The following is an 18,586-nucleotide window of genomic DNA, read 5'->3' as shown; positions in this document are numbered from 1 at the left end:
AACATGGTGTCATGTGACTTATGATTTTGTACACTCAGTCCAACACTGACATCTCTACATCACACTTAGTTATACACTGCTTTGATGTCAAGTGCAATCACTTTTCTCTCAGCTGTAAAGTTTTGTCCTTTTGTCTATATTTGGACCAAGGCTGGGATGGTCTCAGGACATGATGGCCTTGTCCAGAACTCAAACTGAATATCAGTGAGCAGGTATTACAGTGCAAGTGCACTTGATACACTGTCATGAACAACTTTCATTATTTTGCTGGTGACAGACATAGAGAGTACAGTAATTTGTCAAATTGCATTTGTTATTCCTTTTGTGGATAATGCATAGTTGTGCAATTTTCCAACTTGTCAGATAAATGCCAGTGTTGTGGCTGTAACGAAACAGACTGGAAGTAATAGACTGTGGGTGCAACTATACTGCAGATACTCCTTAAACCTAAAACCTTTGCAGTATCTTGAGAAGTAAGTGCATTTAAAATAAGGGGGGATTTGCTAACAAACAAGCATTGAATAAAGTAAATGAAGTCAAAGTTAATTAAGTTTCTTGGTTTAAGGGGAAGTTGGTTGGCTTGATCCATGGTAGCAAGAACTGCAATCAATTACAGAGGACATCGATAAACTTGCAAAATGGACAAATTAACCCCAAGCCCCTATCCCCACAATCTTCCCATTCTTGTGGGCCTCACCTGTCCTTCCAGCATGAAACCCTAACACTTATTTGGTCCGAGTCTTCAGGGTTTGAAATCTGGGGACTGTTTGTACCCCTGCTGCTACCATTATTAGCCATGGCACTCGTGGAACTACAGAGACTCCAGCATCTAACAACTAGGCTGGCATGACTAAGTCTTGCTTTGACTTGTAGATTAAGCATCTAATTCACTTTGTAATTTTGTTTCAATATTGCTTAACAACAAGGATTTATATTGCTTCAACACTGAAAATGTCACAAAGTACATCATAGAGGCATAGTTATACAAAAGGACAGCAAGTTGGTGAAGAAATTATTCGCTGGAGTGACAAGAAGCTTGATTAAATAAATGGGTTTGACGGAGAGTCATAAAAAAGAAGAGGTGGTCGGTGGCATGTTGGTGGGAAGATGTGATAAAGTTTAGAAATGGCATTTCTGAGGGTCAGATCTGTTCATTGAAGCCATATAACAAGTTGTGGGGAGAAGGGAGAGCAATATGGAAAATGGAGAAGGTCAGACAGGGAGGAATGAAGAGCCCAAGGGAAATTGTAGGTTGAAGAAGTTATGAAGATAACAAGATATAAGGCTATGCAAGGCTTTAAAAACAAGAGTGAGAATTTAAATTGAATATGCTAAGGGGCTAGACACAAATAAAATTCCAGAAAAAGGGAAATAACAGGTGAGTAGGACTTTTGGAAGACAATTTATAGGCAACAAAGATTTGGAAGTGCTGAGATTTATGGAATATCTAGTAGGATGGAATAGATGGGTATTGAGGCAACATGCGAAGAAGGAGGAGGACTAGGCTAATCAGTCCTTTAATCAGGTGATGGTTGTCTACGTCTGATAACCTTGCACCCTTTTTTTTATCAAGAATCCTTCCATCTCTGCCTTAACAACCTTGAAAGACGCTGCTTGTCAGAGAAGATTCCCAAAGATACCTGACCCCCATGAGAAAAAGCTTTGCATCATCTCTGTTTTAAATGGCTGGCATTTTTTAAACAATATACCTTAAAATAACCCCACAGAGGCTGGAATTCTATCGCTAAGTCATTCTTTCGTTACTCGTGGAAGTTCTTAATTTCAGTACTGCCTCATTCAGTCAGGTACCAGAGCATCAATATTTCAGACCCTTTTATGTGTCAGCCAGGGGTCCCTCAGATTAAGAGCCCCAACCAGTGAACTCATATTCTATGAAGTCCAGTAGACTGACCTCCTTACAATCACTCAAAGCCCTAGGTCTAGATACTCCCAGAAGAGGAAACATCCTTTCCACCTCTATTCTATTAAGACCCCTCAGGATCTTACACATTTCAGTCATGTCAATTCACATTCTCTAAAATCTCATAGATAAAAGTCAAATCTGTCCAGCATTTCTTCACAAGATAACCCATTCACTGCAGGTATTAATCTCATATGCCTTTTCTGAACTGCCTCCAATTCATCCTTAAACATTCGTCCTTGAAAAAATCTTGACCAGTCGTGTGCATAGTACCTTAGATGATGTTGCACCAGTACCCTGCATAATTGATGCAAAACCTCCCTACTTTTGTAGTAAATTCGCTTCACAATAAATTATAACACTCTTTCCCAACATTACTTTTCTAATTACTTGCTGTAACAACATATTAACGTTTTTGTGAATCATGCACTATGACATCCATATAACTTTGCATTTTTGAGCTCTGTAATCTCACACCATTTAGATAATATTCTTCCTTTATTATTTTTCCTGCTAAAATTGACAATTTCATATTTTCCCATACTATATGCTGTTTACCAAACATGTGCCCATTCATTCACTCATGGCTCATTGGATAATGCACAGTTATGTATAAATTATCGTAAGCTGCCTTTAATCTAGCTCCTTATTAAAGCAATCAAATGCTGAAATAATTGTAATAAGTTTATTGTATGTAACAACCAAATTAAGACCCTATCAAGTAGGCAAGTTAACCCTCACAACCCAACTTTGCTATTACCCGATCAATGGTGGAATTTAGCTGCAATTCCAACCAGTAGTGTCTCATTGAATGTCTGCAGTGTTCTATCCTTGTTGCAGTATTTTTTTCTGAAATTCTGCCACTGAAGAATTTTGGAGTTGTACTCTTTTGCAATATTCTTCCTTTCAAATTTGTGGTGTAACATTATTGATGATCCTTTAGATTCATTCATCTACCTTATTGAATATTCTTCTGGAAAAATCAAGCCTGCAGCTTGTCTTCTTATGAGAAGTAGCTTCCTTGTTCTTTGTTATATTGACATTAAATGCCTGTTTCAAAACATAACTTACCCACGGTTAACTCCTTAAATTCTTCTTCAGGGCAATTATTTGTCCTTATGCCACAAGGTAGTCACTTATCAAGCAGTTGTTAAAACAGATTCGTTTATGTAGCTTTGACTCCTTCTTGATCCCAGGCATGGCTCTTTGCTTTCACTTCCTCCATAATAGTTTGTATTTATCCCTTAACAATTTATTCCAGACATAAGGGGATTAAACAGTTGGTCTCTTCAAATCGAATGAAGCAACCCACAAGTCAATGAAGATTTGGAAAATTAAGACTAAGGAATACATCAAGCATCTCATTAGTCACTATTTATAAGATCCTAGGATGAAGCTCATAAGGACCAAAGTATTTGTCAGTCTACAGCTTAACAGTTTACTCAGTACCATTCCCATGGTATTGTGATTTTCCTAGTTCCTCCTTTCTTTCCATTTCCTGTGTTACATCACCAGATTGTGTGAATCTTCAACAACTTCAACAAGAATGCTTTCATAGCTATTATCATGTACAATTGTGCTGAGCCAGATTTGGATGTCACTAGCATACGCTCAGAAGCTAATCCTTTAGTTTTAGAACATAGAACATAGAACATAGAACAGTACAGTACAGAACAGGCCCTTCAGCCCACAATGTTGTGCCGACCATTGATCCTCATGTATGCACCCTCAAATTTCTGTGACCATATACATGTCCAGCAGTCTCTTAAATGACCCCAATGACCTTGCTTCCACAACTGCTGCTGGCAACGCATTCCATGCTCTCACAACTCTCTGCGTAAAGAACCTGCCTCTGACATCCCCTCTATACTTTCCACCAACCAGCTTAAAACTATGACCCCTCGTGCTAGCCATTTCTGCCCTGGGAAATAGTCTCTGGCTATCAACTCTATCTATGCCTCTCATTATCTTGTATACCTCAATTAGGTCCCCTCTCCTCCTCCTTTTCTCCAATGAAAAGAGACCGAGCTCAGTCAACCTCTCTTCATAAGATAAGCCCTCCAGTCCAGGCAGCATCCTGGTAAACCTCCTCTGAACCCTCTCCAAAGCATCCACATCTTTCCTATAATAGGGCGCCCAGAACTGGACGCAGTATTCCAAGTGCGGTCTAACCAAAGTTTTATAGAGCTGCAACAAGATCTCACGACTCTTAAACTCAATCCCCCTGTTAATGAAAGCCAAAACACCATATGCTTTCTTAACAACCCTGTCCACTTGGGTGGCCATTTTAAGGGATCTATGTATCTGCACACCAAGATCCCTCTGTTCCTCCACGCTGCCAAGAATCCTATCCTTAATCCTGTACTCAGCTTTCAAATTCGACCTTCCAAAATGCATCACCTCGCATTTATCCAGGTTGAACTCCATCTGCCACCTCTCAGCCCATCTCTGCATCCTGTCAATGTCCCGCTGCAGCCTACAACAGCCCTCTACACTGTCAACGACACCTCCGACCTTTGTGTCGTCTGCAAACTTGCTGACCCATCCTTCAATTCCCTCGTCCAAGTCATTAATAAAAATTACAAACAGTAGAGGCCCAAGGACAGAGCCCTGTGGAACTCCACTCACCACTGACTTCCAGGCAGAATATTTTCCTTCTACTACCACTCGCTGTCTTCTGTTGGCCAGCCAATTCTGTATCCAAGCAGCTAAGTTCCCCTGTATCCCATTCCTCCTGACCTTCTGAATGAGCCTACCATGGGGAACCTTATCAAATGCCTTACTGAAGTCCATATACACCACATCCACAGCTCGACCCTCATCAACCTTAGGTCACCAAAATGCAGCATGTAGGTGAGGCTGAAGAAGGGTCCAACAATTGATCCTTGTGGAAAATAAAGGAAATGGTGCAAGAGAATGCAGAGGAACTATAACTAGATAAGATAAGTGAACAAAAATGCCAGATAAATTAAGCTAGACAGGAGGATGCCTGAACAAGGATGGTATGATTGACTGGGACAAAGTCATTAGAGCAATATCATTCATATATCCTCTGTATAAATCAAGCCCACTGATACAAACATTACCTAAATGCTCACCTTTCAGTATACATATTCACAAGGAATGTTTTCTTTCCAACCTTACACTACCAATAAATAATCTAAATCCGAGTATGAAGTGTATGACAGACTGGCTATCTTATTGCAATCACAAACATTTCAAAATGTGCTGCTAGGTGTTTGCTCTAACTGTTTGGCTGTATTAGACTTCATTAAGAAATTGAATGACCGATTGACTTGATTTTCTCAGTGTGCTCACAGGTGGTGAGGTCGCAGTATCTTTTATGCAGTGTTGAATACTTTTTTTGTTATTTTTGGTAATTGTTGCAACATTTCTTTTCAATTACAGGAAGTTTCATACAAAGAGAAACATGGAGCAGTGAGTAATTCTGAATCTACTGATCAGACATTTGATCAAATATGAAGGCACACTCAACACTCTCAAGAAATCTATTTATTCAAAGTATTTTACCCTGCAAAGCAAACTAATTAGGATTGCAAAGACCTTCTCTGAGAAAGAACTGACTAGGGACAGAATGGATGGGATAGCTTTCATAAATTCTGGAAAATTTTCCACTTTCTTTAATGCTTCAGAGAGAAATTTTACCTTCGGCCATTATGATCAGTGTTATTCTTCAACCTCCATGATATTTGTGCTCGCACTGGTTTACAGTGCCATCATCATCCTTGGAGTATCAGGCAATCTGCTCCTAATCATCATTGTGATGAAACAAAAAGAAATGCACAATGTAACAAACATTCTGATTGTCAACCTATCAATCTCTGATCTGCTCATCAGTGTCATGTGCCTGCCCTTCACATTTGTCTACACTTTTATGGACCATTGGATATTTGGTGAGGCCATGTGCAAGTTAAATTCCATGATCCAATGCATCTCCATCACAGTTTCCATCTTCTCCTTGGTGCTGATTGCAATTGAGCGCCACCAATTGATTATTAACCCTCGAGGTTGGAGACCCAATAACAAGCATGCCTACCTAAGCATTGCCACCATGTGGACACTAGCACTGCTTACATCTCTGCCCTTTCCACTTTTCCACATTCTGACCGATGACCAGTTCCATTATGACCTTAAATACTCAAAGGAATTTGCTGGAAAGTATTTGTGCATTGACCTGTGGCCATCAGAAAATCAAAGGCTGGTTTATACTACATGCCTCCTCGTAATGCAGTACTTTGCCCCCCTCTGTTTTATATTCATCTGCTACTTTAAAGTAAGTGAAAGAAGCACTTAGATTTTATTATAATCCGGTTAGCTTGCATAAGATCAAAGATTTTAAACCTGGATAATTGTAATTCTGGGCTTAGTTGATATATTTCAACTGAATGCAACTTGATGCTGTTTCAAAATAACGATTAAATTTGAAAAGAACATCTTCAGTTTTGAAGAGAGCCAAAGGTATTTATCATGTGTACTGTCAAAAAACAGTAAGCAGCCATGAAGTGTTGGCAGTACTAATCAAGAATTCTAAGTAGGCTGCATGTGATTGGCTGTTTTAATGGAAGAATACATTGTTTAACCATTATTATCGTAATTATAGTGGCAAATTTGACACCTTTGTGTCTTAAAATTGCACTATTTGCAGACATGTCACAATTTCATGCTAATTTCCCTTCATTGACCTCTTATGATTTTGAAACACCATCCTCATAGTGAAAGTAAGAACTTTATAAGAGACATGTAAATAATGACAACTTTGTTGCTTTTAATTTCTATTCTGAGTTTGAATCTCGATTTTGGCAAATATTTGAGGTCCTTTTTTGAGTTTTTGAGTTATTTGTAAAAGTCCAAGAGCACTGTCATAAAGATCATCAATTATGCCTCTGATTCTCTTATTGAAAATGCCAGAAGTTACATGCTCAGGATGTGTTTCTTACATGAAAGATCATTCCAGATTTGACTGAATGGAGTGAAAAGCCTATTTCTGTGTTCTGTTAATGCAATTTAATTTAATTTTGATTTGATTCAACAAATCAATCAGCATCAGAGGATAGAACAGACAGATTAATGTTTAGATGTACACTTTCTTAGAAATGTTAAATATATTTTGATCCAACAAATACCAACATTTTTGCTGACTATTTAGAAATTTTCTGTTCTTGTTTAGACATTTCCAACAATTGATTTATTTAATACTTTTCTTAAAGTTCTTATTTGGCTGGTCGAGGAAGAAGGAGTGGCAAGGTGGCTCAGGGGTTAGCAATGCTGTCTAACAATGCCAGGGATCTGGGCTCACTTTCACCTTTGGGCATTGTCTAAGCGGAGTGTACACTTTTGCCCTGTTTTGTGTAGTTTCCCCTGGATGCTCGGTTTTCTCCTGCTGTCCAAAGATGAGTAGGTTAGGTGAATTGGCCATGCTGTAGTATCTAGGGATGTGCAGGCTGGGTGAATTAGCAATGGGAAATGCAGAGTTACAGGGATTGGGTAATGCAGTTGGTCTGCTTGGGTAGTTCTTTGTAGGATCAATGTGGACCTGATAGGCTGAATAGCCTGCTTCCAAGCTATATGGATTCTACGTTCTAAGACTAAGACACTCATTGATCATCTCACCTTCCCATCTGAGCAATTGGTGACATCATGTAAATTGATTGCAGGCATTGAGGATGTGGATATTGGAAGGGATAAGAAAAACATAAGAAAATAAAGCTAGTAATTGTAACTTCATTTTTTCAATTAAACTGCTTTAAATTCTGAAAAAAGCAACATAATGATCAAATTTTGTGTAATGCAGACTTTTTTCACATAGCTAAAGAGCTGACTTAGTTATTCAGAGCACAAAATAGCTTTGCAGTCACTTATTCAGAAGTGTTCAAAATACTCATGTTCAGTATTATAAGATTTTCTGATATGTCATAACCACCAGACTAACATATATTATAAAAAACCTTTCAGAATCAGATCAGAATCCTCATTCTTTGAGTCAGTCTTAAACATAAGCAAATTCCTGAAATTTTGCATGCATTTCTAATAAGTCTCTCCAATAATATACAATATATTCTTATACAGTTTCCATAGAAAAAAATTAAGAGGGAATTATGACTTTCGTAAAGCCATAAGAAGCAAGAACAAGTTGTTCAGCAAGCTTGTTCCTCCATTGGGTAAGATCACAGCTGATCAGCCAATGGCCCTATCTCGACTTTTCTGCTTGATTTCCTTGACAATATGTTCAATAAGCCAGCTTACACTGCTCTTGTAACAAGAATTCCAGAGACATGATGAGACAAATTACTTCCTCATTGCTGACTTAAACGCAAGACCACTAACTTTCAAACTGTGCTTCCTAGGTCTAGGTTCTCTAATGAGAGTAAACATCTGCCCAGCATCAATCATGTGTAGACCCCTCAAAATTTTACATGCTTCAATAAGATCACCTTTCATTCTTCTAAACCCCAATGAACAGAGGACCAACTTGCTCAATATTTCCTCATAAGGAAGCACATTCATCTCAAATTCAGCCTAGTCAATCTTCTTTGAACTGCTTCCAATGTAAGTATACATTTTTACTTAGAATCCTCATGATGTAGAAACAGGCCATTCAGCCCAACAAGTCCACATTTACTGTCCGAAGAACACCCCACCCAGATTCTCCTCCTACCCCATCACTCTGTATTTCCCCTGGCTTACCCACCTAACTTGCACATCCCTGAGCACTATGGGCAATTTAACTTGGCCAATCCACCTAACCTGCACATCTTTGGATATGGGAGGAAACCGGAGCACCCAGAGGAAAACCACACAGAGATTGGGAGAATGTGCAAACTCTAATCAGACAGTTGTCCAGTGCTGGAATCAAACCTGGGTCCTTGGCACTGAGCGGAAGCAATGCTAACCATTGAGCCACTATGCTGCTCCTTACTTCTTCCTTCAGTAAGTATACATTACTATGGAGAAAATGTCATTACTATGGTGAAAATGTGCTGTACAATTATAGAATATGTGCCAATTTTTATACTCTACCCCCTTTTATTTGTTAACATTTTGTGATTCATATGCAAAGACACCCAGATTCCGCTGTACAGTAGCATCTGAAGGCTCTGTTCATTCAAATAACATTCTTCATTTCAAATTTTCTTGCAAAAATGGACAGGTTCACATTTTCCACATTAGACTCCACCTGCCAAAATGTTGCCTACTCATTTAACCAACTTGTCAGAGTTTGTCAACCTGAAAATGATCCATTTTTCCTGACTCTTAGTTTCTTGTCAGTCAGCCAATCCTCTATTCTTTCTAATGTATCAGTCCCAATACCATGGTTTCTATGTCATGCAGCATACAAGCTTCTGGATCAGGAGCATGAAATGATGTGAATTCTACCCTTCATTTTCCATCCCTGTAGGAAATTTTCAGAGTTTTAAAGATGTCTAGTTAAAAGCGCAAACCATTTACTGTAAATAACTGTAAAAATGATTTAGCTACTCAATCATTGATATTCAATTCATAACATATTTTAAGTTGAAAGCCACCTTTTTACACATTAAAAACATGTTTTTTTAAAATTACAAAATCCTAGAAATTACAACATGAATCATGTTATTTCACATGTTTAACCTGTACAAGCCCAAATTCCTTTTGAGGAGCATCTATGTTAATCAGTTTTCTTACCTGCTCCCAATATTTCTCTAACTTTCTTTTATCTGACAAATAATTTAATCCTGCAGTAAATCTAGTGTTTAACATTGCAGTGAATGAGCAAGAAAAACTCACGTGACTTGTCTTGGTTTGTTCATTCTAACAGACATCTGTTGTGACTTTTGAAATTGAATTTCTAATAAAAGTAATTACAGTTCCTAACAACTCTCTTGATTTGGTGTGACACCAAGAAGGAAAATAGAAAAATAAACTTTTGACTTACACAGCAATAAACTCTGCTCCTGCTATCAGTAATGTATAAATACCATGGAGAGCTGAGTGCCAGAACTTTAGTAAATTTAGTACATTCTAATTTTACAATATACAAAATTATCATTTTGAAAATTAAAACATTTTTCTTCTTATAAATTTCTCTGTAGTATTTTGCCCTGATAATATTTACTGGAAGTTATGTAATTAAAAACAGACTTTTTATGCAAATATTTCAAAAGCATGGGTAAAAAATAATCCTTTAGGTGTTAATGAAAGTAATATTTTGTTCTTTCTCGTTTCTATGAACAATTTAAGTGTGGAAAGTAGTTTAGTTAGTGATCCAAATCAGTTCTATGTGATGCTCATAATAAACTTACATGAATACATAAGAGGTATAAAACCATTGATAGAAAAATTCAACTATCAGTAGTTTCCATTAAACAACAAATGGCATGATGTGCACATAGTCATTGATCTGGACTCAGATTGAACCTAGTTCATTGAACATGTGAAGTAGGAGCAGATGCAGGTAATTTGATTTATCATGAAGGCTGATCTTCCATTCAATGACATAGAATCTCGACAGTGGAAGCAGGCCATCCAATCCATCATTTCCACACTGATCCTCCAAAGAGCATACCAGGCCCAGCCCCTACCCTACCCCTGTAACCCTGCACCTACAATGACCAATCCATCTAATGTACATATCTTTGGACTGTGGGAAGAAACTAAAGCACCTGGAGGAAACACACACACAGAGATTGTGCTAACTCCACACACAGTCGCCTGAGACTGAAATCAAACCTAGATCCGTGATACCATGAGGTAGCAGTGCTACCCACTGAATCACCATGCCACCTGTCTGATCTGATTCCTCCCTTATCACATACCCTTCATTCCCTTAATGATTAAAAATCTGTCTGTCTCAGTCTTGAATATACTCAAAGACCCAACCTCACTTTCAATTGTGGTCCTGCAAATTTCATTTGGACACTGCTTTGCATATGCAATATGTGATTCCTATTCTATGTTTATATCCCATACCTGCAAGTTGCTGCTTCCAATGTGCAAGGTGCCAGTATTCCATGAATGATCAGATATAAGATCTTGCAGTCTGAAATGTATTTGCCTAACCTCAAATGTTTTACTGAAAATCTAGATGTTGATGCTATGTTATTGAACTTTCAAAAGGTGTTGGATAAATCACCACATTATACTTTTGTTGGCAAAATGAAAACTGACGGCAATAATAGATAGTGCATCATTAATACAAAATTGCTGTGGGGCAAAAAGAGGAGTCATGACAATTTTTTTAGACAGGAGGAAAATATGTAATAATATCTCTTGGGGATCTGTATTAGGCCCACTACTCCTCTTTACACATCATACTGATTGGGCCTAGAATTATACACAACATAATCTCACATTGAGTAAGATAGTTGCAGATTTCAGAAGTTCAGGAGGGCAAAGACAAATTAGTCAAATGGGCAGGACATGTCAGAGGCATATTAGTGCAAAGTAGTGTGATGTGATATATTTTGAAATGAACAATGAATATTGAGGATATGTACTAATTGGTACAGTTTTAAAGGACTGTAAGATCAGTGAGACCTAAAGTTACATATAGAAATCTTTGGAATTGACAGTTTAGGTTTATACGGCAATTTTGAAAACTGAGAATCTTGATTTTATAAACAGATGCACAGACAATTAAAGTATTAAATGAGGTTGTTGACTTGCTCGCCGAATTAGCTTGTTCTCATTTAGACGTTTTGCCACCATGCTAGGTAACATCGTCATTGAGGCCTCCAATGAAGTGATGTTGTCCAATTCCACTTGGAATTTATACTGTCTGATTTTGATCTGTATTGGTTTGTACATTGGTTCTAATTCCACATGTTCGTTGGTTGTATTACGGGTGGAGAACCATGCCTCTAGGAATTCCCATGCGTGTCAATATTTGGCTCTGGTTACTATGGTTACCTTGTCCCAGTTATACTGATGGCCTTCATTGTCTGAATGTGCTGATATTAAGGAAAGTTCACTGTGCCGTTTTGCTGCTGGCTGATGTTCATGTATTCAATTGGCAAGTTTCCTTCCCGTTTTTACGATGTAATGTTTATGGCAGTGGTTCCATGGTATTTCGTAATTTTGGCACATTACAGCTGCATGTAGTGGGATTGGTGGCTTTAATCTTTGTGAGTATTTATCATAGAGTGGCTGTGGGCTTACATGCTACTATGATTCCTAGTGGTCTTAGAAGTTTGTTGTACGTTTTGATATATCCTTAATGTAGGGCAGTGTGGCCAGTGTGCTAGGGTGTACTGTGACCTCCTATTGTAATCTGTTTAGTTGGAACCTGTGGATGAAGTTGTGGGGATGTCCATTCATTGCAGACATTTTGTAGGCGTGCTCTTCCTCTTTCCTGCGTAGTTCCAGAGTGTTGTAGTGTATCAAAGCTAATTAAAAAGTGTCCTAATGCGGCTTTGTTTGTGGATGTTGGGGTGGTTGCTGTGGAAGTTGAGGATTTGATCGGTGTAGGCTGCTTTTCTGTATGCTGAGGTTTGGAACTCCCCGTTGGTCATAGGCTCAACTCTAACAACCAGAAACGGAAGTTGATTGTTGTTTTCTTCTTCCCTTGCAAACACATTGTTGATAAGGTGGTGGATCGCTTCTAATTTGTTACATTTAGTAATGACAAATGTGTCGTCCACGTACCTGGTCCACAGCTTAGGTTGAATTTGGGAGAGGGTGCTGCATTCTAGTCTTTGTGTGACTGTTTCTGGAATGAGTCCGGACGTGGGTGTGGTGAGGCACAGGTCTCGTCTATTGTCATTGCTGATCTGCATTACTACTTCCTCCAGTGATTTGGCCGCTGTTTCTCTGGCCAGTGGGATGTTGGTTGATGCGAATAAGGCTGTGATGTCAAATGATGCCATAATCTTGTCATAGCCGATTTTTATGTTCTTGAGCGTATTGAGGAATCCTTGGCTGAATTGATGGAATGTGGTTGTCTCTGTTTCAATCGTTGTTGTGGGTCCATGGCCAATTTTTGTGAAGGTGTACCTGATGGAAAAACAATCGGTCTAAAGGGAATATCTGCTTTGTGTGCTTTAGGAAGTCCATAGAAGCGGCGGGGGTGGCGGGGGGTGGGCGGGGGGGGGGGGGCGGGGGTTCATGCCTTCTGCTTTCATTCTCATGTAGCCCACCTTGGTTATCTGTCCTGCTTCCTTTAATCTCTTCAACACCGTAAGTAGGTAATAGGATCACCCAGAAATGCACTATATATACTCAGTAAAGACAAGAACATCATAATCCTACCAGCAGACAAATGGTGCATGATTTGGGTATGATACAAAAAATTGGTAGGATGGTAAATAATTAGGAGGATAGCCTTGTTAGAGGAGGATATTGACAGTCTGGTCAGACGATTAGTGGCAAATGGAATGCAAGTTGGATAAATATGAGGTGGTGCACTTGGACAGGATAAACAAGGCAAGGGAATATATGATGAATGGTAGGATCCTGGGAAGCACCGAGGATCAGGGGAATGTTGGTGTGCATGCCCACTGGTGCCTGAAGATGTCAGAACAGGTAGATAAAATGGTTATGGAAGCATAACGTGTAAATGCCTTTATTAGCCAAAGCATAGAGTTTAAGGGCAGGGAAATTATGCTGGAACTGTATATAAGATTAGTTGGGCCACAGCTACAGTAGTGTGCAGTTCTGGAATCCATATTATTGGAGGGATGTGATAGCACTGCCGAGGGTGAGAGGATATTTTCCAGGATATTGCCTATTGGAGAGTTTCAGTTATGGAAAGAGACTGGACACATTGGTGTCATTTTCCTTATAGCAGAGAAGATTGAGAGGGTATGTCATTGAGATGTACAAAGTTATGAGAGACAAAGATAAGTTATCCAGGAAGAGACTTTTCCCCTTGATGAAGGGATCAATGAATGGGGTCATAGATTTAAGTTAAGGGGCAAAATGTTTATAGGAGATATGAAGAAAAACATTTGCAACCAAAGAGTGGCAGGAATCTGCAATTCACTGCCTGCAAGGGTATTAGAGGCACAAAACCTCGTAATATCTAAAAAAAATTTGATGTGCATTTCTGATGACAAGGCATAATACATTGTTATGGGCCAAGTGCTGGAAAATGGGATTAAAATAGTTAGTGATTGTTTTGACTGGCATGTACATGATGGACTGAAGGGTCATTTTTATGTGCTGTAGATATCTATCACTAAATAGATAAGGTAGCTAATATGGAATGCATCAAGTACTAGCCAGTTTTAAATTATGCATTTCATTATTTTCTAAGACATTTTATAAACAATGAGCATGGTTACTTTTCACTCTATTTTCACCTCTCCCTATTATTCAGATGAAGTGTAAGGCTTTCAATGAAAAGCAATGGTTTATTGGAATAAATATAAAAATTAAGGAAGTTAGACAATAAACAGTAGCAATGTCATTGTTCTTCATTGCGGATGTGAGTTATCTCCCAATTTTCAATTCTTTAAGTATTATGAAATCAGAAAGAACGAAATGACCACCTTGTTCTGTAACAAATTATTAAATAAACTATATCTTCCAGACTAAATTCAAATCCACACTATATATCTTCATGTGTTGCACTGATTGAAATTGGAAGCAATTATAAAGCTACAGCTTTGATTTCTTTTTCAGCTTTAGCATGTGTTATTCACATCTACTCACCCCTTTCCCTTACAATCATGAAGCAAAGTTCCATACTGTTTGGTGATTTTAAAACTATAGCCCCAATTTTCATTCTTGCATTGAATACACAGAGATGGGAGAATTACAGGCCCTGTGAATTCATACTTTAAAAGTCCTGTTCTTGTTTATTTTCGTGAGGGGAATGGGGGATGCTGTTTGACTGGAAGCCAGGGTGGGTGACCCATGAAAACCTTTGGAGAACGTCTGGTGCATAGCCGGGATGGACAGAAAACCTTCCTTGGGGTTCTAGTACTGTGCCCAAAGTCTAAAGTTAAAGATTAATAAACAAGCCATTCCTCTAGACCTCACCCTTAACTGCCTCGCAATCTACAGACCCACATTTTCCCCCAAACCCACCATCCAACCTGTGTCCTTGAGCCCATCCCCATGACTGCCGCATCCATTGTGATTTTTGGCATTTCCACCTTTTTCACCATGACTTAAAAAAAAGCTTACTGACCCAACAATAATCTGGGTCTCTGTCTCTCAGAAATTTAGACCAGGCTTTAAGTGAGGAAAACAGTATATTTTGAGTAGAACAAACAAGGGATCATATTTTCTAAAACCTAACTGCATCTTTAAGTACCAGAGATAATGGGAACTGCAGATGCTGGAGAATTCCAAGATAATAAAATGTGAGGCTGGATGAACACAGCAGGCCAAGCAGCATCTCAGGAGCACAAAAGCTGATGTTTCGGGCCCGAAACATCAGCTTTTGTGCTCCTGAGATGCTGCTTGGCCTGCTGTGTTCATCCAGCCTCACATTTTATTATCTTTAAGTACACTGACATTTATGATAGTGAATTATATGGGAGATTTTTGGGTAGAGCAAAGTAATTGAGAGTTGACTGTTGAGGTAATAAATGCTTCCAAACCACTGAATCACTTGACAATTGGTTATTGTTCTACAGGCTAGTGGCATTGAAGAGGGAGGAGAAGAGCAAAATTGAGACTAATGAGCAACAAAGAAGGAAACAAGCAAAGTACTAGCTACAAAAACAAAAGGGGACTAGGCGTTGCTGTGAGATAATACAAATCTGAAACTAATTTCAACTTCAACATTCAAGTACTATAACTTTCTTCAAAGTTTGTTTAGAAGTTTGTACTTGCATTACATTTTGTGACCAGCTCATGGTGTATTTGCCTATCTGATGCTGACTAAGTTTTTGAAATAAGATAAATGTCGTCGCCCACTTCTAATATCCCTCAGCGTAAAATGAGAGAACTGAGAGAAAGCAATACATTCAACTGACTATACCTGTGTAGTTTTGAATACAATTTAATTTTAAAATACATGGGGCAGCAAATGTGAGATGCTTCTAAAGTCGTGTAGAAATCTGACCAAGCTGTTTAATCTATGTAGTAAACATACTCAATTTAAGTTGTTTTTGACTGTCACCAGATTCTGGGTTGCAGGCTTGAAATTTTCCAAGGTACTCATAAATAGTATTTTTTTTTAAAAAAAGATTGCCCATGGTGTTGTTCAACAACTTACTCGAGTCTTACCTCTCGGACGTGATTTGTTGTGATCTGATTGGTGAGAGATCTGGGTATGATTTTGTTTAAGAGCAGCAGTATTTGGTATTGCACTCTGACTGGTTGTATTGTTAGGGTTGGCCTAAATGTCCAATATTATTATGCTGTGACATAGATATTGTAAATTTCTTGATCCAGTTTTACTCTGTCAAAGATTTATTTTGCGCTTGATGTCTATGATCTGTTTCATTGTTAGAAGTTGATGACCACACAGATATTAGACAAAGACTTTTATATAACCCATTTCTTTTAAATCATTGCTAACACCTCAGCTAAAAATAAAGATGCATTTTATTTATGGAAGCATATTAAACATTTGATGGTTGCCATTTAAGGATTGTTCATTTTATAATTTCAGTGCCTCAAAAAAGTACAATTATGATGACAAGTTCTTGTCTTTTTCTACCGACTGTTATTTAATCCCCTGTACGTTTCCTGCAGTGCTTTATCTCCTTGGCAGATATGTCTCTATTAGCCTATGTCTCTATTTGACACCTTCTCCTTAGCCATTCTTCATTTATTAGCATAAATACAGAATCCGCCTTGACTGTTGAAACACAAGGCCATCATAACAGATTCAGGTTTTGACTTCATTTGACCAAAGATTCTCAGTAAGTTGGTGACAGTTAAAAATAATTTGTATTGTATCTGTTTACTATACAAATTAGACAGCTTGATCAGATTATTACACTACCTTAGAAGCATTTCACATTTGCTGCCCTATTTATTTTAAAATATAAATTGTATTCAAAACTAAACAGGGATAATCAGTTGAATTTACTGAAATGCAATCAGGAGTGGGACAACCAAAATGATGTTTCCTTCCATAAGCCTGGAGTGCAGAAACTCAGTTGTTGCACATTGTGGCATTCCTGCTGCCGCTGCCTTAACTCAAGCAGAGAGTGGTATGGCGTGGCCACACCGATCCTTATGGCTTAGTTTATAGTCCATTTGCCAGCTGACAAGGGAGTCATTTCATGACTATAAGTTATTACAGAGTAATAGTCAATCTCTAGGAGAGAATGCTTGCTGCAATAAATGAGTATGAACTGAATGATTAACTATAAACTGAATTTTCTTTTATTCAAAAGATATATGTGCGCCTAAGAAGGAGAAACAACATGATGGAGAAGATGAGAGAGAACAAATACAGGGCAGATGAATACAGAAGAATTAACATGATGCTTATTTCCATTGTGGTAGCATTTGCAGTCTGCTGGCTGCCCCTCAATATCTTCAATGCTGTTTTTGATTGGAACTACGAGGTTATCAATAATTGCCATCACAATCTAGTTTTCTCCGTATGTCATCTGACAGCCATGCTATCAACCTGCACAAACCCCATCTTCTATGGATTCCTTAATAAAAACTTTCAAAGGGACTTGCGTTCAATTCTCCAAAACTGCAAGTGCAGCTCTAGAGAAGAGGACTATGAGGCTATTGCCATGTCAACCATGCAGACAGAGATTTCCAAGAGTTCTCTGAAACAAGCAACACAAATTGCTTGAAATGAAATGATTCCAAAATCTTGCTTCTGCAGAATAAACAGCAACTGGTCCATGTGGCCTAAGCAACCAAATATTAGTAAGGATGATTCATTGGAGAAAAATCACATATACAAATTATTGGTTTAAGGACTATGAAATTTTCAAAATTTTAGACCTTTTGAGTAAGTGATTCATTCTAATTTTATTTTTGGTTTATATTCTATTGTGAGTAAAACCAGCCTTCCTTTGTTTGCAAGTGCATGAAAGAAAACCGAGAATGCGGAAATTATATTATATACAACTTTTAACCCTTTATTTGTTTTTGGAATAAGGAAGTTTTGGATAAGGTGGCATTCTACTGCTCAAGTCTAGTTTCCCTCCAGTAATGTTAATTAAATGATATTTATAGGTATTTTATTTTCAAAGTGATTAGTATCACATAAAAACTGTTTACAGACATATTTATTTCATCAAAGTTGTCAGAGGAAGGAAATAATGGAGAAGGTAATTCATATTATTCCCCATGTGCCTCCAGCAGCAGAGGATATGAGTAGGATTAGCATTTTGAGCAGACAGTAGTCTATGTTAGAAGGAAATAAAAAGCATTTTATTGAGGAAGCATTTCATTTTATAAATACCATGCTTTTCTTTTTTCCAAGTTCATTACTATTATAGGCAAAGCAGCATTTGTAGATTGTTCCAACACATTTCACAAGTTGTGTGTGACAGATATATTCTTTGTCAGTAAGTTGTGCAATTCGGTTGCCAGTTTTGTAATTTTGCTGTAGATGTGATGCATGGCAATGCTTGGAAAGAAATACCATAATTAGCCAATATTTCTGAAAATGCGCTATTTTCTAAGGCACAAATCTACCACTGCTGGAAAAAACCAGGCTTAAAAACACTTACACCATTTGGCAGCGAAATGGTATCGAAGCATGCTGCACCAAAGTGAAGTTTATTTTATGAAAAT

The 18,586-nt window shown here is 38.1% G+C and overlaps 1 protein-coding gene across 1 annotated transcript in view; it reads left to right on the top strand.

Moving 5' to 3' along the window:
- npy1r (neuropeptide Y receptor Y1) overlaps positions 1-17,705 on the top strand; it is a 40,054-nt gene extending 22,349 nt beyond the window's left edge. The window contains exons 3-4 of the mRNA XM_048543991.1: positions 5,330-6,215; positions 17,218-17,705. Of these exons, the coding sequence (XP_048399948.1) occupies positions 5,517-6,215; positions 17,218-17,634 (1,116 nt within the window). The 5' untranslated portion in view covers positions 5,330-5,516 and the 3' untranslated portion in view covers positions 17,635-17,705. The remainder of the gene's footprint in view (positions 1-5,329; positions 6,216-17,217) is intronic.
- Positions 17,706-18,586: the final 881 nt, after the last annotated feature.

This window comes from Stegostoma tigrinum, chromosome 1 (assembly GCF_030684315.1).
Source record: "Stegostoma tigrinum isolate sSteTig4 chromosome 1, sSteTig4.hap1, whole genome shotgun sequence".
NCBI lineage: Eukaryota > Metazoa > Chordata > Chondrichthyes > Orectolobiformes > Stegostomatidae > Stegostoma > Stegostoma tigrinum.
The sequence above is the reverse complement of the archived record's forward strand: the minus strand, read 5'-3'. Positions and strand labels throughout refer to the sequence as shown.